This window comes from Erythrolamprus reginae, chromosome 3 (genome assembly GCF_031021105.1).
Source record: "Erythrolamprus reginae isolate rEryReg1 chromosome 3, rEryReg1.hap1, whole genome shotgun sequence".
NCBI lineage: Eukaryota > Metazoa > Chordata > Lepidosauria > Squamata > Dipsadidae > Erythrolamprus > Erythrolamprus reginae.
Window position 1 is genome coordinate 212,885,207 of NC_091952.1, and position 24,724 is coordinate 212,909,930.

Here is a 24,724-nt window from a genome sequence, read left to right on the forward strand (position 1 = left end):
GGACAAAATTGACCCTTTAAAAACAGAAAAATAAAGAAAAGGTTTACGAGAAGTAGGGAAAAGCTAATTGTTCCACAAACAATTTTTTTTTAATGAATCATTGGATGAATGAATGTAAGCAAATAATTTCTTCATTGAATTTATTTTCAGTTTAGGAGTTTTCCTTTATATGGATGAAGTTTTTAAACCCAAAGAGTTGAAATGAAGGAAATGGACTAAAATACATTTATTCATTCAATGTTAGATGTAGGGTACTATTGAAACATATCTTCTTTTCCAGCAGGACATGCCATTCTGAATACACATTTAAGTTCTTTATGATCAGAATTTTTTAAATTTTGGAAAACAAAAGTAATGGAACTCTAGTCAAAAAAATTTCAGATTCATAATGGAAGGCTCCAGATTGTGCACCCTGCAAATGAGGTGGGTATTTCAAATAGGAAAAGGATATTAAAATATCAGAAATGCATGAAGATAGCTTCTTGAGTGTGTTTCAAATCTTTTATTTTTGGAACATTGGGAAAAAAATGGCTCTGGGGAGCAAAACTAGTCAGCAACTGCTGGATAGTATTTCATTAAGTCCTCAAGCACACAAATAAGGCCATTTTGCACATCTGTTCAAACATCTGCTAGTGTTTATTTTAAGGGAAACAAGATAAAGGGTTGGTTTTTTTAAGAAAACTGCTTGGCATTTATTTACTTCTCTTTTCCCCTCTACTTTTCTGTCTTTCTTTCATGTCAAGTTTTTATTTTCATAATACAGTGGTACCTCTACTTACGAACTTAATTCGTTCCATGACCAGGTTCTTAAGTAGAAAAGTTTGTAAGAAGAAGCAATTTTTCCCATAGGAATCAATGTAAAAGCAAATAATGTGTGCGATTGGGGAAACTACAGGGAGGGTAGAGGCCCTGTTTCCTCCCAGGAGCTTCCTAGAGAGACCCCACGGAGCCTTCTTCCTGCCTTTTCTGGTCCTGTTTCCTACCAGGAGATTCCTAGAGAGGCCCCACGGAGGCTTCTCCCCACCTTTTCTGGCCCCGTTTCCTACCAGGAGATTCCTAGAGAGGCCCCACTGAGGCTTCTCCCTGCCTTTTCTGGTTACAGTTTCAGAGGCTCAGGTTTGTAAGTGGAAAATGGTTCTTGAGAAGAGGCAAAAAAATCTTGAACACCCGGTTCTTATCTAGAAAAATTCATAAGTAGAGGCGTTTGTAGGTAGCGGTACCACTATATACAAACAAAATGGTAACAACACTTCTTCATTTCTGACCTTTCCATTTTAATAACACAAATGATTTAACCTTTATTTTAAAAGCCACAAACTGGTCAATGTAATGAGATTTCCAGAAAAAAGCAAGTATAATGCCTTGCAATATATTTGCATGCTGTAACCTTTCACTGAGAATTTTAGGCTGTAGTTATATGAACAACCATTACCTGAACTTGGGATACAGTTAAAGGATATCTAAATAAGATCCACGTAACACCTTCACTGCAGGGTGGGACTGTGAGAGAGCCTTCATATACCCAATAGTCTCTTAACAGTGGATCTGAAATTGAATGAATACCTTGGTTTGAAAGCAATAATGTAAACAAATTTGAAAAAATGATATCATTTTACTGTATGCAATCTACAGCTGTTCAAACAGAGTCTCTAGGAAATATCACATAAAAGGCAACCTGCAGGGTTTTATTATCCCTAGATCGTATTGTAGCATAGAAAGGTTTATGTAGACTGATTTTCTATCAGAATGCAACAGAAAACATGGTCATATGCTTCCAAGCAATCATTCTCATTAGAAACATTTTAAACAGAAAGCAGGGCGACCACAATGCTTCTTCTAGATTGGTATCTCCAGTTTGTGGACATCCATATGAACTTCTAACAACAAAAATATCTGAAGTAACCCAGTTATCCAAACTTCACCCATTGCACTGAACTCAAGATATAGATGTATGATATTTGTCGAAATAGGCTTTTATGATGTTTTGTGCCTAAGTAGTTTTCATTTATAAAGCTCTACATGGCTTAGGACCAGACTATCTATAGTACTGTCTCCTGCCACATACCTCCCAGTGACCGATTAGAGCCAATAGGTTCGTCCTTCTCCAGGTCCCGTCGACTAAGCAGTGCTGGTTGGCAGACCCACGGGGAAGGGCTTTCTCTGTGGTGGCCCTGGCTCTTTGGAACCAACTATCCTCCCCAAAAGCCTTGAAAACCTGGCTCTGCCAACAGGCCTGGGAGCCATGAGAACTAATATCCTTGGATGGCATATTAATTAATTAATATTTAATTAATTAATTAAATTTCCAATCCTCTGCTAACATCTTCAGTTTTAATCATCTTCCTTTACTTTTCAGAATTATCCTAAACAAGTGTACAAATTTAATGTTACTGACCTTTTCTTCCTAACAATTTTTCTTTTGCATATACAGTATTTTTGAAATTCCTACCAGTACCAGTTCAATATATATACTTAGCTTTACCATGTTTGGTTGAAAAACACTGTCATGCAATTATCTAATGGATTTAAATAATGGAATTATAGGAATAAAATTTAAAAACAGATGAAGGGTACTCTTCCATTAAAAAATAATGTTGAAGGTCAAAGAGGAGGAAGGTAGTTGTTATAAGCTACAGATCAACTGTACAGATTAATCTGAATATTGGTGCTATTGTGGAAATTAGAAAATATTTTTTTAAAGTTTAAAGTGAGATGAAAACCAGGGTTGGAATTTGTCGGCCAATTTTACTATCTACCTTGTAGCTTTAAGTGGAAAATATGTTATTTAAATCCAAAGGAACATCAGACATAAGATAGTGTTCTATATTATTATTATTTAAGATGTAATCTTCAATTCAATTCACAGCCTGGGAGTGGTAAAAACTTAACAGTTCAAGTACTAACAAGAGTTGTTAAAGTAATGTCTGAGTATATAGGCAATTTTTTGCAAAGTCGGAATATTCAGTTCCAGTAAGTTCAAAATGTCCATGTATCTAGGCTAAGGTGACCAGATTGTAACTTTGGTAAAGCGGGACATCATTGATGGGGGGGGGAGAGCACGTATGGACAGACGACTGAAAAATTTCCACTTAATAGTGTTAGAGTGAGGCTTCACCTCAAAGAAAGCGGTTTCCCTACTCTTCCCCCCGTCCCAATGCCGGAGAGGTGCACGCTCAGTCTCTTCTCCAACCTGCTGATCTCTCTCTCTCTCTGTGTCTCACTGTTGGGCATGCACAAAGCAACCCATAGCCGATAGCACCAAAGTTTCCGGTCACGCCCACACCCAATTTAGCAAACAGAAAGAAGTCACGATACATTATGTGATAATGCGAGTTTGACACCCTTGCTCCTATTACTGTACTATTGGAACAATCATTGATTTCTTCCTCCACAATAATTCAACTTCAATGTGGAAATCACAATATCCTGTAATTTTTTTGTAGCTGTTTGTCTTCAATTTGTGCACCACCTAGTATTGCGATAGTAATAAATTTTATTTCTTTTCCACAATAGTGATATCAGGCATGTTGTGGACCAGAGATTTGTCTTTTTGGATCTGCAAGTTCCACAAAATCTTGATCTGTTCATTTTCAAGAACTTTTGTCAACTTAATGTTCCCAGTTATTTTTACCACATTCAAACCCAAACTTCTAGCAAATCTTCCAATATATGATTTTGTCATGATGTTGTAGATAATCAGCTGCAGCCACTGATAAGAAATTCATTGTTTCATCTTTCTCATTGCACAAGCGGCATTTGCTATTGTTACTAACATGTTTAATTTTGTTTTCATGGAATTAATTTGGAAGGTTTGTTCTTGAGGAGCCAAAATGAAGCCTCCAGTTGCTTTCTTCGCATCCCTGAACCAGCTCCACTTTGGCCGTTCCTTCAATGTTCTTCAGATATTGACTGTGCATAGGCTTCTTTTGTTTCCTTTTGATATTCTGCTTTCAATCTCATTGTTTTCAAGAGGTTTCTCTTGTTCACCTCGTTCAGCATCATCATCAACATCATCATCACTAATTATTGTTATTAGTACTATTATTGTTGCTGTTGTTTTAATTACTACTGAAAACTTGCACAATAACCACAGTTCATGAGACGTTTGTATTCTTTTATAAAATGCTATGAAATGCCTAGAAATAATATAAAAATCTAACAATATTGTTTTATAAATATTTCATCACACATACACGTACATCAGTTAGTTAAAGTTCAAAAGAACCAAACTGGATCCAGATTTATCTAGAGATTGATGGAATGCATTGACTTAATCGGATTTAATTCCCTTGAGACTCTTTATTTTATCCCATTGAATTTGCTCATAATTCTATCTGTTCTATCCATAAGGGTACCCATCAAGCTCATCACCTTAAAGTGGATTAATTACAAGGAAATATATTGATACATTGCCCCAAGAATGTGCCATTATAGTCACAGATTTCTCAAATCTGTGTCCTTGGAAATGATAAAAGGAGTCATTCAAGAATACTACCAGTCTGGGTATTAGATAACTAATAAGGAAATTTTTGTTTTAGTTGTGTGCTTCTTTTATGCCTTTTCTTCTTATTTTTAAGAATGGTAAATAATATGTATGGGTTTTATGATGTTCTGTAATTTCTCCAAACAGCAAACCTTTCTATTACAACAGATTTACCTATATTATTTGAAATTTATGCTTTTTGATTAATGAAATCTTGTATGCTCAACTATTTATTGTGTTAAAAAATACATATTTATTTAAATATCAACAATACTTGGAGAATGACAAAGGAAGAAGTCTCCCAGGACCTCACAATGTTTTTCAAGTCCTGTTAGTTCTCTGTAAGCATGGATTTCTTAGTTACAATGCATGTGAAATATAAGTGTAAAATTCCGAACCTCAATTACATTCTATTTGCTAAGTAGTCCTGGATAAAACAAACCCCAAACTCAAACAGACCATTCATAATAATTTCATATATCTACAGAAAGAACAGTAACTTACTTTATTTCGAACCTTTAAAAATGAATTACAGAATATGGACACAATAAATGTACTAGAAACATAGAAACATAGAAGACTGACGGCAGAAAAAGACCTCATGATCCATCTAGTCTGCCCTTATACTATTTACTGTATTTTATCTTAGCATGGATATATGTTTATCCCAGGCATGTTTAAATTCAGTTACTGTGGATTTATCTACCACGTCTGCTGGAAGTTTGTTCCAAGGATCTACTACTCTTTCAGTGAAATAATATTTTCTCATGTTGCTTTTGATCTTTCCCCCAACTAACTTCAGATTGTGTCCCCTTGTTCTTGTGTTCACTTTCCTATTAAAAACACTTCCCTCCTGGACCTTATTTAACCCTTTAACATATTTAAATGTTTCGATCATGTCCTCCCTTTTCCTTCTGTCCTCCAGACCAGTGATTTTCAACCTTTTTTGAGCCGTGGCACATTTTTTACATTTACGAAACCCTGGGGCACATTGAGTGGAGGGGGGGGGGGGCTAAAAAAAGTTTGGACAAAAAAATTCTCTCTCTCTCTCTTCCTCCCTTTTGCTCTATTTCTTTCTCCCTCTTTCTCTCCCTTCCTTCCTCTTTCATTCTCTCTCTCCATCCCTTTCTTTCTCTTCCTTTCTTCCCCTCTGTTTTGCTCTCTTTCTCTCTCCCTCCCTACCTCCCTCTATGTCTTTCTCTCTCTCTCCTTCCCTCCCTCTCTTTCTCTATCTCTCTTGCTTTCTTTCTCTCTGTTGCTCTCTCTGTTTCTCTCTTGCTTGCTTTCTCTTGTTCTCTTTCTCTCTCTCTTGCTTTCTTTCTCTCTCTCTTGTTCTCTTTCTCACTCGCTCTTTCTTTCTTTTGCTTTCTTTCTTTCTCTCTCTCTCGCTTTCTTTCTCTCTCTGAGCTTCGCGGCACACCTGACCATGTTTCACGGCACACTAGTGTGCCACGGCACACTGGTTGAAAAACACTGCTCCAGACTATACAGATTGAGTTCATTAAGTCTTTCCTGATACGTTTTATGCTTAAGACCTTCCACCATTCTTGTAGCCCGTCTTTGGACCCGTTCAATTTTGTCAATATCTTTTTGTAGGTGAGGTCTCCAGAACTGAACATAGTACTGTATTCCAAATGTGGTCTCACCAGCACTCTATATAGCGGGATCATAATCTCCCTCTTCCTGCTTGTTATACCTCTAGCTATGCAGCCAAGCATCCTACTTGCTTTCCCTACCGTCTGACTGCATTGTTCACCCATTTTGAGACTGTCAGAAATCAATACTGTGAAACTATTATACATATAATTGCCAACTGATGTATTACCTGCCTGAATTCTATTGGCATTATACTTTGATGTAATACAAGGACAAATGTTTTGAAAACTATGATTCAATACTATAAAAAATAGAAATGTTACCTGGTAAGTATTCCACACATTATGTTTTCCTCAATACTTTTGTTATAATGGGCAATACCAGTATTCCCATCCTGATGATCTCTTAATGAGAATGAATTTTCAACTCTGAGAATGACTGGCTGAAGCTGCAGCCTCAATGTAGCTAGAGTATAACTAAATTACAGAACACTGAATTGTTTTGTGTTCACAGCTATATTTGTTAACAATTCAGTTAAGTCAAAACTGTTGGTCAAAGTTGATGACTTGACAGCAGTTTAATTTGATTCATATTCAAAGACTCTTAATAAAACTAAAAAGCAAATGTTTAGTGTACACAAAAAATTTGTGGCACAAAAAGAAGAACTCACCTGGTAATAATGTGTTAGGATTGAAGCAAGGTATTGTCTTGGAGTTGTCCTGAAAAGTTAATAGAATCCAGACTGTTTTTAGTTTTTAAACAAAAAAGGGAAAAGTGGACAGTAATTTCTGCAGTACAGTGGTACCTCTACTTACGAACTTAATGCATTCCATGACCAGGTTCTTCAGTAGAAATGTTTGTAAGAAGAAGCAATTTTTCCCATAGGAATCAATGTAAAAGCAAATAATGTGTGCGATTGGGGAAACCACAGGGAGGGTGGAGGCCCTGTTTCCTCCCAGGAGATTCCTAGAGAGGCTCCACAGAGCCTTCTCCCTGCGTTTCCCAGCCCTGTTTCCTCCCAGGAGATTCCTAGAGAGGCCCCATTCTTCTCCCTGCCTTTTCTGGTTACAGTTTCGGAGGGTCAGGTTTGTAAGTGGAAAATGGTGCTTGAGAAGAGGCAAAAATTTTTGAATCCGGTTCTTATCTAAAAAAAGTTCGTAAGGAGAAGCATTCTTAGGTAGAGATACCACTGTACTTAGGATGGATGGAAGGGAGGGAGGGAGTGAGGGAGGGAGGGAAGGAAGGAAGGAAGGAAGGAAGGAAGGAAGGAAGGAAGGAAGGAAGGAAGGAAGGAAGGAAGGAAGGAAGGAAGGAAGGAAGGAAGGAAGGAAGGAAGTTTGGTTCAGAATGTCACATCATTATTCAGGATGGACTTGGTTACCCTTAAGATGTCTATCAATGTCTGACAATATCAAAGTGATTGAAATTTGTAATACTCTTAATTGAAAATAATGACTTGATCTAGAGAGGACTGTTTGGATACTACAAATGTAGAATCTTCAAAACATACAATTAAATGTTTCACATAATCCAATTCTAGCAACATGGAAACCAAAGGGTCTTGAAAATTTCCCTACTGTAAATGTTTACTGCAGGTTTAAAATTCCTACACAGGGCTATAGTAGAAGACTATTCATGAATGGTATACTTTTGGAATGTTTGGAGGGATTGATCTTTGGGCTCTGTTTCGCAAGAGTTCTGTTCCTTTCTCTCAAACAAGCTCCAATGTTATATAGATACTGAGGTATGGTGAGCCATATTATTTCATTTTGCCTCTCTTCTGTTCAAGATTATTTGGGGTGTGTGGTTGTGTGGTAGGGTCATCCAGGTTTTTGGAAAAGGTATCATCAGTAGTACCTATAGAATTTTAGAATGCAAATCCAACAATGCTAGTACCGTTTATAACTGCTGAAGTTCAGTGGTGGGTTGCTCCCAGTTTGGCCTGGGTCTGTGAACCGGTAGCGGCATCAGCAGGATGCTTCGCCCATCCACCCAGGATGCTTCTGCGCAAGAGCAAAAATGGCACGCCCAAACCAGTAGCAGTTTTAGAACCTATTATTGCCTAAGTTCAATAATAACTAGAAGACACACATCCAATGAAAGTTAAATCCAGATAAGACAGATGGGTTCGGGGTAAACTGGAATTGTGAATTATGAGATAGCTTATTTTTGGATTAAGTTTTACTACACATGAAAAAGCATTCTTATCCCTATTTTGGAATGCTCATAGATTTTAGCTTATTTTGTTTGTTTGTTTGTTTGTTTGTTTGATTGATTGATTTCTATAGCAAATGACTGAGTGGATCACAATTCAGAAACAAAATTCAGCAATAAAAACACTAAAAAGCATTTAAACAGTAAAACATTAAAATCTCTAAAACTGTTTATGGCTTCTCAAATGGAACCATATTTGCAAATTAAACATAGTTTTACTTTAGCTATCCAATTAAAGGTTACATTTTAGCTGCTTCTTGTCTTGATTATAAAGATGTTTTTCTTTTTATTAATCAATATTAATGTCAAATGTGATTTTAATATAGAATTGCAACTGATATTTCAATATTTTGAACATTTGAGGAGAAAAGTGAAGCATGAGTAAATTAAATAAATCACTGCTACATATTTCATTTCTCCACAAGTTCAGATCACATTAAGTCCCTGATCTCCAATTATATATTGAAAATATTTTACCTTGTACTGAATGTCTTGCAGAATCTCAGTCACAGCCTTCAGGCCTGAATGTTCCTTTCCTATCTGAAATAAAACCAACAATTAATTCTGAAATATAATAGAGATTATTCTACAGTACCTCTGAAATAGGTTAAACAACACTTTATTCTCTGACACTTTATCATATCAAACTAAAAACAAGTAACATTATTTGTGCTATCGTTTCTTATATAAAAAACCATCTTTCTAAAGAGTTCAAGGGAACTTACTTCTACTATATGCCCACAAGAATGCTATGTGGCAGGTTGCAAATCATATGTAGTGCTTGGCTTCACTGTGACTATGGTGGGAGAAGAGGAAAGACCGGTATGTTTAATGTGATTAAAAATGTTGGCAGTGGACATCATGAAGACAAATACATTAAAGTGTCACTTAAACACAGTATACCCCAATCACGCTGATAAGCCATTTGAGTTTTTCCAGTGAAAACATGCTGAATATTACAAACAATTGTCCCGGCAGAGAGATGGTTGGGGGGCACAAAATGTTTATTTATCTGGGGGCAGGGGGGGCATAACAAAAAATTATTGAAAAACACTGTCCTAGATAGTCAATTACTATTTGTACCTAATTGCTCATAATTATATAACATGTACCTATAAATGTGTGTGTTTGGCATTCACCCCATTGGGTTTTAATCTTAGGATATGCAGCACTTAAGGATCAAGTGAAGAGATATTTTCAATTAAAGTAAAAATACCTACTTCTCCTGCCAAAAAAGGATTACATTGAACAGAAAATGGGATGGAGTAATAAGTTAAAGAGATTTATTTAACAATTTAATTTAACTTTCTGAGTAATTCCAAGGTTAGATCTGAAGAAATTGGATAATAGCTTCCAAAGCAATTATAGAGTCCTTTAGGAGACCAAATTTTCATTATTTTTAGCAGTCCTCTCTGCACTAGAGCCATACATCTTTCCAATCAACCACCAGTCTCCAAAGTATTTAAGACATGAGAAATAGAAGGCTACAAAAAAGCATTCACACATGGTTCATAAAGAACCATTTCTATTTGCCATGCACTATTATGCTGTAGGTCAGAACTGTCAAACCCATGGGTATTGTTTGCCAAAAATTGGCAAAAAAAATATGTTGCAAATCATGTCCACATGGCCCTACAAAGCAGTCATAAATATAAGCCAGTTGTCAAGAACCTTAATTGTAATCACCTGACCTGGGGGTGCAATGGTAGGAAAGCCAAATATGGATCATATTGTACATTACTTTTTCTAAGGCCACCATAGCTTTCAACCATAATTAAATGAATGTCCATAAGTCAAGGACCACTATATCCTATAACTTGGTAAGTTTACAGCAGTTCTAGACATGACATGTTCCATGACCCCTTTACTCTTCCAAACATCTACTATATTTCTCTTTTTAAAACTACTTTAAAAATTCTTTTGTGGTCATGGGGAATCTCCATAATGAAACTGCTTCTGAAAAACAGAAGATTATTTTTTTGTACAGAAGAAGAAACAAACAGATAATTCAAAACATAATTAAACCTTTCTTGAATAAAGGCCCCAATTTACCCCAACCTCCAAAATTCCATCCTGGTTCATCTGCATAGCATCAAAACTTATTTATGATCCCGCCTTTATTATTTAGCAAATACACCTAATACTCTTTTTTCTTTCTATTTTCCCTACAACAACAACCTTATGAAGTGGATTGGGCTGAGAGAGAATGAACGGCTCAAATTCACCCAAGCAGGCTTACAGGCCTAAAGTGTGACTACATCTCACAGTCCTCCAGGTTTTACCTTGATGCCTTAACTCGTCTATCCTCAATGATCAAAGCTCAAACCTGTCACTCTCTCAGCCCAACAACCATAAGGTTGTCCGTGTGAAGAAAAATTGAGGTAAGTTATGTTACTTCTTAAGTTCACTCATTCATTCATTCATTCATTCATTCATTGCTGCCAACCTGCCTTCCATTGAGGAAATGTATACTGCACGAGTCAAAAAGAGGGCGGGTAAAATATTTACTGACCCCTCACATCCTGGACACAAATTGTTTCAACTCCTACCCTCAAAACGTCGCTACAGAGCACTGCACACCAAGACAACTTGACACAAGAACATTTTTTTTCCGAACGCCATCACTCTATTAAACAAATAATTCCCTCAACACTGTCAGACTTTCTACTAAATCTGCACTTCTATTCTACTAGTTTTTCTCATCATTCCTATCACCCATTTCCTCCCATGTTGACTGTATGACTGTAACTTGTTGCTTATATCCTAAGATTTTTATTAATATTGCTTCTTTATTGCTTATTTGACCCCTATGACAATCATTAAGTGTTGTACCACATGATTCTTGACAAATGTATATTTTATTTTATGTACGCTGAGAGCATATGCACCAAGACAAATTCCTTGTGTGTCCAATCACACTTGGCCAATAAAAATTCTATTCTATTCTATTTATTCATTCATTCATTCATTTATTCATTTATTAGATTTCTATGCCGCCCTTCTCAAGGCGACTTGGGGAGGCATACAACATTAATATAACAATATATAAGAAATCTAATATCTCTAAAATATGAAAATTTACTAAAATCATTTAAAAGACACCATGAACACTTGCATACATTCATCCAATCCAATCATATCTCATATCGGCCGGACACAGTCTCATCATTCACGGCCCCCATGCCTGCTGGCAAAGGTAGGTTTTTAAGGCTTTGGGAAAGACCAGGAGGGAGGGGGTGGTATGTATCTCCGGAAGGAGTTCATTCTAGAGGGCCGTGGCCACCACAGAGAAGGCTCTTCCCCTAGGCCCCGCCAGTTGACATTGTCTGGCCGATGGGACCTGGAAAAGGCCGACTCTGTGGGACCTAACTGGCCATTGGGATACATGAGGCAGATTATGTATTATGTATGTAAACAACTCCGAGCTTCTGAACAAAATACAGGATATAAATTTAACGCAAAAATAAATGCAATACAGTGATCCCTCGATTAGTGTGGTCTCGATTAGTGCGAAACGCTATACCACGGTTTTTCAAAAAATAATACATTTAAAAATAGTCCGCATTTTTTTTCCTACACCACAGTTTTTCCCGCCCGATGACGTGATACTTCATCACCAAACTGACGTCGGCCATTGCTGATTGGCCAAAATCTCGGCCAATCAGCTTTGCAATCGCAAAAAAAAGCTTTGGAACTGTTGGAACTTGTTAAGACTTGTGCCCCAAGAAAGCCAGTGAGAGGGGCGAATCGGGCGGACGGGGGGTAGCGGCGAGGAGGCCGGAGGTGCTGGGTGGGTGGCCGACATTAAAAACAACCATTGCCAGCCTCCGCACTTTCGTTGCTCCCCGGCTCCACCATCTGCGCATGCGCGGCCATGGAAAAAGGGCGCGCATGCGCAGATGGTGTTTTTACTTCCACACCACTATACCGCGGAAAATCGATTAGTGCGGGAGGTCTTGGAACGTAACCCCCGCACTAATCGAGGGATCGCTGTATAGACTATGTGGAGTGGGGAAAGTATGCATTATGCCAACTGTGCATGGGCTCCACAAGATAACCACAAAATGGTACCAAAGAGATACAGAAAAGTCTAAATTTTTTCTTCCACCTAGTATTTGTGAGGGAAAGAAAACATTATGATTATTTCCAAAGGTTAACACTACATGTTATAAAATCTAACACAAAAGTAAAATCATATTTATTTAACACAGCCCTTTCTATTACTGATAAAGGCTGTGAAAATTGCCACCTTGCTCACTCTTTAGACCACAGTTCAACTTTTATGAGTTCAGTTTATTCACTTATAAAACACAAACCTAAGTGGCATCTGCAGCTTGAATGAAAGGGGCTTGTATTGCCAAAAGACAGAGTATAACTGACATAATGACAGTCTGCTTTTGTTTCTGTAATAGCTGTTGAAGGGAGGAATTGACTCCCATCAGGCAGTATTGCAATGAAACTGCAATTAAGAGACAATAAATGATCAAGGCAAAGAGAAGGAAAATTACCTGCACAAATAAGGCAATAATGGCTATGCCATTCTTCTTTCCGACTGCATCATCAATACTGTGATACATGGTAGTGTTCCAGTGGATCAGATGGAGCTGGAGAGAGAGAGAGAGAGTTGAGTTGAGAATTGAGGCAGAAGACTGGCAGTGAGACTTCAGCTCTTTATTGGTTACATCCCTGCCTGCTTTTGGCAGGGATTTAAATAGGGAGACCTTTTTGGGAGGGAGACAATCAGAATTTCCCTGCTCCACTTCCTTGTCAGACTGCAGTGAAAACTTCTCAGCTTCTCAGGACATAACACAGAGGGATGGAGGGAGAGGGAGGAAGAGAGAGGGAGACTGGGGGGGGGGGGGAGGAAGAGAGAGACACAGAGATCACTTGTACCAAAAAGACACTACATAGATAAGAAGTTTCCTAGCAGTTGCTGTTTAGAAGCCCTTGCAAAGATCATTTTCACAGTCCCATAATAGGGGAGATGGTCAACATAAAAATTTAATGAATAAATAGAAACATAAAATAAAATAAATAAAACCACCTAGGTCCGACCACAAAAAGATATGAATGTGGGTTTTTTTATGGATTTTAACTGTCTTTTTATATTGTTTTTTAGTAGTTGTGAGCCACCCAGAGTCCTTAGGGAGTTGGGCAGTCTATAAGTTAAATTAATAAAATAAATAAATAAACAGTTTTTGAAACATTTCTATTTTGTCTTTCTACGCAATGTCCTAAGATCATTTAAAATTTTAATGAAAGCAATTGAACAAAAATGGTAAAGCATTGCCAAGCATCCTAAAAACAAGTGAACTACAATTAAAACAATCTAGTACCTGTAGCACGCTTAGCATAATAAAGGTTCACAGAGTAGCTGAGAGAAACCAGTTGGAATATCAGGTAGATTTTCCAGAGGAACCCATTCTAATTTGATGGGGCACCAGACAGAAATGGTCTTTTCCAGGAGTCACTATCTGAATCTTCCAATGAGATCAATATTTAGATACATTCATATAGATACGCTGTTATTCAGAGTTCGTATCAGATGTCAACTGAGTACATGGGCAGCTCATAAAATTAAAATGCAACAAAAATGATCAAGTATAAATTACAGAAATAAATTACAAATTAAATTACAAAATAAGAAATTATAACCAACAAACAAACATACACAATTTTTACAACATAGTATTCCAGGTAATATATCAAAAACATCCCACCCAGGGCAGTCCAATCTGTCCTACTCCAAGGGCTGAGAGAACATCATCAGGATGGGAGCTTGATGGGGATATTCAGGAGACATCATTCCAAAATGGGTTAAGAGAAATGAATAGCCAGTCCTGCTGTTATATCTAATATTCCCTCACTTTATCTTCCATTATTATGTCTCAAGTGTGGAAAATGTTTGAGTAGCGGAGGAACTCTGCATACACATGAAATGATTCACACTGGAGAAAAACCACATAAATGTCTTGAGTGCGGAAAAAGCTTCAGTCAGAGGAGCAATCTTTATACACATCAAAGGATCCACTGGAGAGAGAAACCGAATAAATGCCTAAAGGGTGGACAGTCCATCGGGAGACCCAAGAGTCCCCAAAGGATCCATGAGGGAGGGAAGGAAAGCCAGGCTGGCGCAGCAGGTAGAGTGCTGTACTGCAGGCCACTGAAGCTGACTATAGATCTGTAGGTCAGGGGTTCAAATCTCATCACCGGCTCAAGGTTGACTCAGCCTTCCATCCTTCCGAGGTGGGTAAAATGAGGACCCGGATTGTGGGGGCAATAGATTGGCTCTGTTAAAAAATGCTATTACTAACATGTTGTAAACCGCCCTGAGTCTAAGGAGAAGGGCAGCATAAAAATTGAATGAATGAATGAATAAATAAATAAATAAATAAATGTATAGTTTTAACATATGCATATACCCCTGAAAAATTTAAATCATATGCTAACAGGTAAAAGGTAAAGAAGTCTCTGCAGATTTTATTCCCTTAGTCACAGCTAATTATAGAGGATGCTGCTCATCTCCATTTCAAGGCCATTGAGCCAGCACTGTGCGAATATCAATTTGCAAAGCTCTCAAGTTGCCATGAAATGGAGGGGGACAGAGAGATGAAGAAGTGGCTGATTGAACTAACTGAAACTACATTCCATAAATGTTTCTTTAACTGATTGTGTCCTAGGTTACCGGAGTAAAAAGGAGGGGTGTGGGGTTCACAACCCGCCAACATTGAAGAATGTGATTTATGATATGTCCAATGAGAAGAGGGGGAAACAGGGTCATGAGGGCACGCAGCCTCAGTGGCCTCAGTTCTGACTGTATTGGAGTATTGCTGAAATATTGTTCCTAATGAGTCTTTATATTTCTTTTGGATTTTGGCTCATGGCTCATGAATTAATTAGGGCATTTTCAGAAACTTCGCAGAGAAGATATTTCCACAGTTATGTGGACAGTATGACATTATAGAGCACTCTTACCTTCCCACCGAAGTACTGCCTATTTATCTACAGTGATACCTTGTCTTACAAACCCCTTGCCATATAAACTTTTCTAGATACAAACCTAGGGTTTAAGATTTTTTTGCCTCTTCTTCCAAACTATTTTCACCTTACAAACCCAAGCCGCCGCCACTGGGATGCCCCGCCTCCAGACTTCTGTTACCAGCGAAGCGCCCGTTTTTGTGCTGCTGGGATTTCCGAGGCTCCCTTCCATGGGAAACACTATGTCCAGACTTTCGTGTTTTTGCAATGCTGCAGGGGAATCCTAGCAGCGCAAAAAACAGGCGCTTCGCTGGCAACGGAAGTCTGGAGGTAGGGTTTCCCAGCGAGGAGAGCCTCAGCGAAATCGCATCTTAAAAACACAGAAGTCCGGAGGTGGGGTTTCGAGGACTTCCGTGTAATTTTGTTGAGGCTCCCCTCGCTGGGAAATCCCACCTCCAGACTTCCGTTGCCAGCAAAGCACCCATTTTTACAATGCTGGGATTCCCCTGCAGCATCACAAAAACATGGAAGACCGGAGGTGCAGTTTCCCATGGAGGGGAGCTTCGGCTGGCAAAAGGGGTGAGTTTTGGGCTTGCGCGCATTAATCGCTTTTCCATTGATTCCTATGGGAAGCATTGTTCATGAGACGAGGTATCACTGTACTAGTATTCTATTGCTTTCAAACTGATAGGTTGGCAGGAGCTGGCTGAGAATGGAGACAAACCCTGTCTCACAGCTCTCAATTCTCCAAACTGGGTTGTTGGCTTTCCAACTGATAAGCCTAACATCTTAATCGATAACTGAGCTGCTAACAGATGCATGCAGAAACCTGCACAGCATTTCAAAATTGGTTGTTTAATTCAAAAACCTTCACTACTACCATATCAAGCTAGATATTGGACAATGAACATTACTAGGTCATATTCATTGCACAATTTCTTATAGCATCAACATATATATATTTTAGAACAAAAAGAGGAAAATTCATATTATACAATATAAAATATGTCAGAAGGTGCATATCACTCAGCTTGGCATTCAGAAGGTGTTTGGTGAATTTAAAGAATCAAAATATATTGTTTGACTTTGTTCTTTTCAATTATTTGTCAGTTTTAAAACTATGGGTATTTTTTTCCTTCTCTCAATGCTAAATGATCCATTTATATACCAAATCATGTGTTGATATTTCAGTCCTTATTTCTTTTTAGGATTAGGCTAGCAAAAAACTCCTGCAATAATCACATCTATTTTAAGCATATTTTAATTGACATTTCTCATTGTTCCCACTAGAGGACACTCCTGCTCTCTATCACATTAAATAAAAAGCAAAACAAAAACAAAGAAAAAGTTATTTTTTCTCTCTTGATCTTACAGACAGATCTACAGAAAGAAAATCCTTGCATTAAAGAGTTAAAGATCTAGACACAAATACTATTGTGAAAACAGTGCTCTCTATGTGACTCCACCTGTTATCTTTTTAATGTCAACATATAAAAGAAAGAAAATTGTAACAATGCTATGAAAGGCAATAGTTACCCAATTTACACAGGTTATTTTATACATCTTAGCGAATAAAGCCATGGAGAGAGATTGATGCTATCTCTCTCCATGGCTTTATTCACAGAGGTAAATTGCTGCAAAGGATCTTTTTTCTCTCTTAAATAGAAAATACTGCTTTGTAAAGAATGTTAAAGGAAAAGTAAAGAACCTCATTTTTAATAATAGGGAAATTTCCTGTATTTATTTTAAAAAGAGCTCTTAATGTCAAATTGAGGCAAGAACTACAGTGTATTTTTAAAACAACTTTTGTAACTAATTTTTCAGGTTCAGTTTGTGACTGATGGTACTTGATCATTTTGAAAAAATTCCAACCAATAGAATATCAATAGTTTGCTTAGGCTATTTTCTTTAACTTTGTGTCCTCCCATTTGGTTGGAAACAGAATTCATTATTTATTTATTTTAATTCATTAGCTGCCCAACTTCAATGGATTAATCAAGAAACTTTGAAGAAACCAAATTTTCAGATGTGAAACCAACCATTCTCTAAACATGGATGGATGGATAGATGCTTGGTGGGATTAATCATCTTATATATAGGCATGCAATAGAATAAGGATAATATATAATTTATTTTTATTATTTATTTATTAATCAGATTTGTATGCCGCCCCTCTCCGCAGACTCGGGGCAGCTCACAGCAATGTCAATTTATTGTGAAATTGTCAATTTATTGTGAAATTAGAGCAAATCATCTCACTATAGTACCAATTAAGAAGAATAGCATATTATGCCTTTAAAATCTTCCTCAAGTTTATAAGGAAAAAGCACAAGAAAAGTCATTTGGTGCTTTTAAAATGTTCTATTTCTATAGAGGTTAAAGATCCCACTTTCACATAATCAAAATTTATATATCTATAAAGGTTAAAGATCCCACTCCCACATAATCAAAAGTGCTGTACTTTTGGTTATGTGAGTGTGGGCTTCAGAACTGAATTTTTCATACAATTATATATGGTTTTTTCCCTACTTTGCGGTTTTTCATTTATCGCGGATGGTCCTGCAATAAATGAGGGATCACTGTATTTACTGTTCCTTAATAGAGAAAAGATGTAATTGTCAGTCATTTAGTCACTTGATATGAAGATAATTTTGTTTGAAACCTATACTTATATAAAACTCTGATTCAATGCAAGCATATAGTAATTGAAACAAAGTGAGTATGTATTTCTCAATGATCTGAGAAATACATATTCCTTCAAAGAGCAAACTTGTATTCCAAGAACGAAACACGTATTGCCATTATGTTTCACTCAGTCATGCATCAGTCACACTATTAATACAAACCAACTAAAGGCTTTGTACAAATTGTTTAATGTTAAGACTTTGATGTATGATCATTAGGAGGTTACTAGGAAACAAAGACACACATAGGAAACACTGTAGTTATTATACTCATTGATGATTGTATCACATTATATCACTACCTTTATATAACATCATAATCATATTTGAGAGAAACAGATAGGTAGGCACTTGTGCCTGGATTCATCTTGAGCAACATTAATTTGGAAGAAAACAAATGGTCCATTCCCTACAAAAAATATTTTTTTCAAGGAGGCCTTCTGTGGATCAACACAGTATAGCATAGAATTAAACTTTGACAGCTCCTAGACTTCAAATATTATTTGAGCAAAACTTGTATGCAACTTGCCCAAAGTAGTGCTATGCAATTTGATCTGGCTCATGCTTATTTAGAAAATAAATGCCACTGTTTTTGAACTTCCAAATAGGTGAACATGCATTTGCAAAACATTTTGCTTTCTATTTCCTTCTAGCACCGATTTATATTTTTATATAAATACAAAGGAATTAAACATTTCCCAACCTTAAAAAAATACCTAAACGATGTATCTTTCTTTTTTTTTTAAAGGAACACATTGATATTACCTTTTATTTCCGGGATGTTCTTATGATACTTAAATGATAAATACCAGGGCAGAAAAAAGAATTTTTTCCACTGCTAGAGAAAATGAATGACCTGATATATCTGGCACTGGGAACATAAAGCAGAATGAAGAGTGCACAGCATCTAAAAGACCTCAAAAATTAGATATAAATTTATTCTATTTATAAGCTTCAAGTGGTGCTGAGGGATTTTTTTAAAGGAAGTGCTCTGGGTATGTATTTTCATCTATTATTCATACACAAGATAAAACAGACTTTTATTGGTTAGAAGAAAAAGTATTCAAGAACTTTCAAGACAGGCAAAGATAAAAAGTCAGGTGATACAGCAGGAAACCATATGTAAAGTATATCCAAGTGATGCTTTGGATAATTTACATGGATTCCAGGTATCAAATACAATAGCTAGCAGAGAACGTGTTACCTGAACTACATATTGCACATATGCACATATGAACAAAGGATGTTCAATAAACATGAGATTGTGTATATTTTGAGCAAAACATTTAACTTTTGTCTAGCAAGCAAGTAACAAATTATTATTTTTTTCAATGTGTATTAAAAAGGGCACAAATAGGATACAGAAATGGCCCTATGGCCACTGATATGCCTAAGATCCTGGAATAATTTAAGATGCTTTATATTTTATCCAAGCAGTATCTTTTACATCTAAATAAAATAAATAAATATTTATTTTATTATTTTATAAATAATAATTACAGATACTCAAAAATACAGATACGTTTATTTGTCTTTGGAAGTTAGTTTTCTCATACAAACTAAAGAACAAAGTTAGAAAACTCTTTGTTTACAAGAACATTTTCGCAATTTAAGGTTTTTCGCCCATGTTTCCAAAGGACAAGATTTCATCAAACAAAAACATTATATTAAGTCCTGGGGCCAGACTTTCTAGCTTGTTACCAGCAAACACAGGGAGGAACTTCAGCAGGAAATGCTATATTGGGTCACATGCTTGAACCTAGACATCCAGTTATACAAACTCAAGATTGCCATGTAACCTCTTTTTCCTGTAAAGGTGCATTACTGACCACACCTTCTAAAGAATAGGGACAGACACAACGCCCTTCTCATTTCCTTCTGCCACTCACAAAACAGCCTTTGCTGTGACATATCTACATGCAGCAATGCACCAGTGACAATATCACAGCTTGCTTCCTCTTGCAACATTTCTGAAAAGCGGCTTAAGAAAAATACAAGTGAGACAAAAAGAACAGTCAGGGATATGAAAATTCTGCAGGTCTTTCAAGCCTATGCATTTCCCGTGGTTCGGAGGACTGTTATGACTGGAACTAGTGGGGAAATTTGCTTCGCAACTTTTCCAAAGTTTTTATACCCTCAAGCAGCGATGGTGAACCTATGGCACACGTGCCACAGGGAGCCATATCTGCTGGCACGCAAGCCGCTGCCTAGCTCAGCTCCAACGTGCATGTGTGTGCCAGCCAGCTGATTTTTTGCCTCACACAGAGGCTCCGGGATGGTGTTTTTGGCTTCCAGAGAGCCTCCAGGGGGATGAGACAGGGCGTTTTTACCCTTCTCCAGCTCCAGGGAAGCCTTTGGAGCCTGGGGAGGATGAAAGAACCGTTGTACATACCTGAATGGTCTTCTCGCAGCACTGGAAGGAGAGTCCAACATGGGTAATTTACCAATCCTATTGGTAGAGACTGAGATAATTTAAATATTTAAATATGAGGTAGTCACCGCCCCTTAGCAGCCCCCAATACCTCAGTTTTAAAAACGAAGCCAGTTTAAGGATAACAGAATTTATTGAACTATAACCACATAAACCTCATAACAATTGAAAACTTGTAAACCCAAATACTCCGGCGATCTGGCGAAAAACCATGCCGGGCGGGTTTGGACTCTCCTTCCAGTGCAGCGAGAAGACCGTTCAGGTATGTACAACGGTTCTTCTCCACTGCATCTGGAAGGAGAGTCCAACATGGGATATACCAAAGATCAAATCCCCTGGGAGGGAAAGGGCTGTGCCACGGTCGTTGGAGTTGAATACACTCGCTGCAACACACGCCTCCCAAAGGAAGCTTCAGCCGAAGCTACAGAGTCAAGTTTATAATGGCGGATGAAGGTTGTAGGAGACGGCCAAGTCGACGCTCGACAAATGTCCTCAATGGACGCCTGAGTAGTCCAAGCTGCCGACGTGGCTGCACTTCTGGTAGAATGTGCTGTCACCCCGGCCGGTGGTAATTGAGATCGAGCTTTGTATGCTTCCTCAATACAATCCCTAAGCCAGCGACTGATGGATTTTGATGAGACTCTAAGTCCCATTGTTCGTTGGGCAAAGGACACGAATAGCTTTTCAGATTTTCTGAACTGTTCAGTCCGTCTGATGTAGATTTTTAAGGCTCTCCTAACATCCACCTTGTGCCACCTTAACTCCGAAGGGTGATGGCCATGCGTACAAAAGTCTGGCAGTACTAGTTCCTGCGCTCTGTGGAATCCGGAATTCACTTTGGGAATAAATGACGGGTCTAACCTCAACACAACCCTGTCTGGGTAGAAGACACACAGATCTGCTCGAGTAGACAGAGCTGACAGTTCAGGCACTCGGCGTGCTGACGTAATCGCCACCAAAAAGGCTGTCTTTATTGAGAGCAAACGTACCGGAATTAACCTCATCGGTTCGAAAGGAGGTGCTGTAAGTGCCCGTAGCACCAGGGAGAGATCCCATGTTGGGAACCTGTGTACTGGAGGTGAGTGAGTGTTAATTGCTCCTTTAATAAAGTCCCTAATCCAAGGATCTTTGGCTAGAGAACGAGACTGAGGAACTCGAAAGATGGTTGCCAGAGCAGCTAATTGCCTCTTTAAGGTATTTGGAGCTAGTCCTTTCTTGACCCCTGACTGTAGGAATTGTAATACAGATATTACCGAAGCCTCCTTGGGGTTAGCATCTTAGTCTGAACAAAATCTACAAAAGGCTGCCCACGTAGTCTGGTAAATTCTCACCGTTGATGGGCGACGAGCTGCCTGCATGGTAGAGATGACATTGTCCGGTAAAAGATGGTGTTTTAGACTTGCCCTTTCAAGTGCCAGGCGGTCAGCTTGAACCACTGAGGGTTCGGATGACAAACTGACCCTTGGCTCAGCGATATCTCGTGGTCCGGAATCCTCCACGGAGGAGACACAGACAGGGCTATCAGGTCTGCAAACCAGGGAGTCTCAGCCAATGGGGGGCCACCATTACCACCTCTGCCCCCTCCTGAATTATCTTGTCCAATATTCTTTGAATGAGACACGTTGGAGGAAAGGCGTAAAGCAGCCCCTGGGGCCAGGTTGACAAAAGGGCATTGACCCCTTCTGCTCCTGGCGCTGGAAACCGGGAGTAAAACCTGGCTAATTGGGTGTTGCCCGGGGTTGCGAAGAGGTCCACCATTGGAGATCCAAAGCGGAGAACTATTTGGTTGAAAAGCGCTGGGTCCAGCCGCCACTCCAAAGGATCCAAAGTGGCTTTGCTCAGCCAGTCCGCCTGTACATTGCTGGTCCCCGCAATGTGTTCTGCCGTTAATGAAGCCAGATGAGTTTCGGCCCAATCGAAAAGAGCTGTGGTTTCGACCATGAGACGATGTGACTTCGTACCCCCCTGATGGTTCAGGTGGGCCCTGGTCGCCACATTGTCCGTCAAAAATAGGACATGCCTGCCTCGAACCCAGTGAGCGAAGGTCTGAAGGGCTAGGAAAACTGCCCTGAGTTCGAGGAAGTTGATATTGACCGGGGTCAAGTCCTCCTGAGACCACAGACCTTGGGCCATATGAGGACCCATGTGAGCCCCCCAGCCAGACAGGCTCGCATCCGTCGTGAGAATCACGCGCTCGTGACTGTGAAGAGGGGAACCTCGGATCAACGCCGGGGACAACCACCAGCTCAGCGATCGCCTTACTGATGCAGGAATCCTTACCTTCCGGTGTGAATGGCTCACCTTGTCCCTCTGGAATGGGAGGAGGAACCATTGGAGGCCTCTGATGTGGTGCTGAGCCCATGGAACAATTCCTATGGATGATACTAGAGTTCAAAGCACTTTGAACAACATGGCCAGCGATACCTGACGTTGTTGACGGAGATTGATGACCAGTCGCCGTATGTTGGCTAGCCTTTCTGGAGTCAAGGATACAGTGTCTCTGTTGGAATCTATGATAGACCCCAGGTGCTGGATCCTCGTGGTAGGGTGGAGGTGACTCTTCTCCTCGTTGACCGTGTAGCCATGCCACTCCAGAGTCCGCCATGTGAGCGCCAGATCTTGCTGCGCCTGGGGCCGTGACTTGGACAGAACGATGATGTCGTCCAAGTACGCTATGACACGTACGGATTGGGACCTGAGATGGGCTGTCAGGATGTCCATCAGCTTTGTAAATGTATGAGGCGCCGAGGACAGGCCGAAGGGCATGGCCCGGTACTGGTAGTGGACACCGTTGAGACAAAACCTGAGAAATCGACGATGGGCCGGCCAAACCGGAATATGTAGGTAAGCCTCCTTTAGGTCAATAGACGTGAGGAAATCGTGATGTCGAATAGAGGCCAGAATCGATTGGAGGGAATGCATTCGAAATCTCCGATATCGAATGAAGGTATTCAGGAGTTTCAGGTTTAGGATCATACTGAACCCTCCCAATGACTTTGGCACGAGAAAAACGATGAAGTAGAATCCCGTGCCCTTGGCATGTTCGGGCACCCTCTCTATTGCCTCTATGTGTAAAAGATGATCTTTCTCCAATTGCAAATGATGCCTTTTTATTGGATCTCGAGTCATTGGACATTGGACAAACCGGTTTGGTGGGGGCTGAAGGAACTCCAGACGCAGCCCTTGAGATATTGTGGCTATTGCCCATTTGTCGGTGGAGGTATCCCTCCAGGAGGCACTGAAACATTGGAGTTTTCCTCCTATGGGCTGTAGTGAAGCCAAGTCATTTGGTGCATTTGAAGCCCCTTTGGTTCCCTCTGAAGGGTCGCCTTGCCTGTTGGTAACCTCTGGGCCTGTCTTGAAAAGCCGCGCGGTCACCTCGAAAGGTGGGCTGGTTATACTGGTTCTGCGGGTATGACCTATTAGTCTGTCCCACAGACGAGGAGGAGTCCCACCGAAATGGCTGACGGCGAGTGTAGGGATTAATACGGCGTTCCTGGCATCGGTATGCTCTGGGAAGGGTCTTCCGTTTGTCCTTGTCTTCAATTAAGACAGGGTCCAAAGCTTCTCCAAAAAGCTTATCACCTTGGCATGGAGATGAGGCCAAGTTCCACTTCGACTTTAGGTCAGCTGGCCAGCTCCTCAAACCAAAGGAGGCGTGCGGAGGCCAGCGTCGCCGCCATCCCTCGAGACGAAAATTTTGCTGCGTGGAGGGTGGCGTCTGCCGAAAATTCTGCAGCCGCCAACAATTTACTGAGGTCCTGACGCAATCGGCCTTCTTCTGGACCTAGGCGGGCCTGCACTTCCTGCAGCCACATTATCGAAGCTCGATTAAAAAATGAAGCTGCGGTGGCTGCTCGAAACCCCCAGCTAGCCATTTGATGAGATTTGCGCAGCAATATCTCCGCCTTTCTATCCTCTGGCTTTAAACTATCGCCTGTTTCTGATGGCACCAAGGCCTTTGGAATCAGAGTCATTACCGGCTGGTCAATAGGCGGAAATTCCAGCAGCTTCTCCAGCAGCTAAACGTTTTGGTGCACCCCCACTGCCATCCCCTGAGAGTATGCATCAGAGATGAGTTCCTGTAAAGCCGGGGACATCTGCTGCCAAGTGTCAGGCTGCACCCTAAGCCCAGCAGCCGTGGGCGTAAAGGTGGCTGAGGGAGCACTCCTCAATGAATGACTAGCAGACCCTGGTCTCGCCTGATGATGGCCAGATGGAGGAACAACCCGAGGCATAAAAGGATTCTGCCTTTCTGGAGACCAATCTCTTTCTGACAGAGTCTCTGCAGGTCTCAAAATAGATTGAGGGGCTGGTTGATCCCTGGCCTGTAGTAAA

At 39.7% G+C, this 24,724-nt stretch overlaps 1 protein-coding gene across 2 annotated transcripts in view; it reads right to left on the reverse strand.

The window, feature by feature from the left end:
• Nucleotides 1-24,724, reverse strand: part of CA8 (carbonic anhydrase 8) — a 53,410-nt gene that overhangs the window by 2,671 nt on the left and 26,015 nt on the right. For both annotated transcript variants that reach the window (XM_070747804.1, XM_070747803.1), the window contains exons 4-7: nucleotides 12,802-12,897; nucleotides 8,771-8,833; nucleotides 6,750-6,798; nucleotides 1,433-1,545 (exon numbers count right to left, since the gene is read on the reverse strand). In XM_070747804.1, coding sequence (XP_070603905.1) covers nucleotides 1,433-1,545; nucleotides 6,750-6,798; nucleotides 8,771-8,833; nucleotides 12,802-12,897 — 321 coding nt within the window. The remainder of the gene's footprint in view (nucleotides 1-1,432; nucleotides 1,546-6,749; nucleotides 6,799-8,770; nucleotides 8,834-12,801; nucleotides 12,898-24,724) is intronic.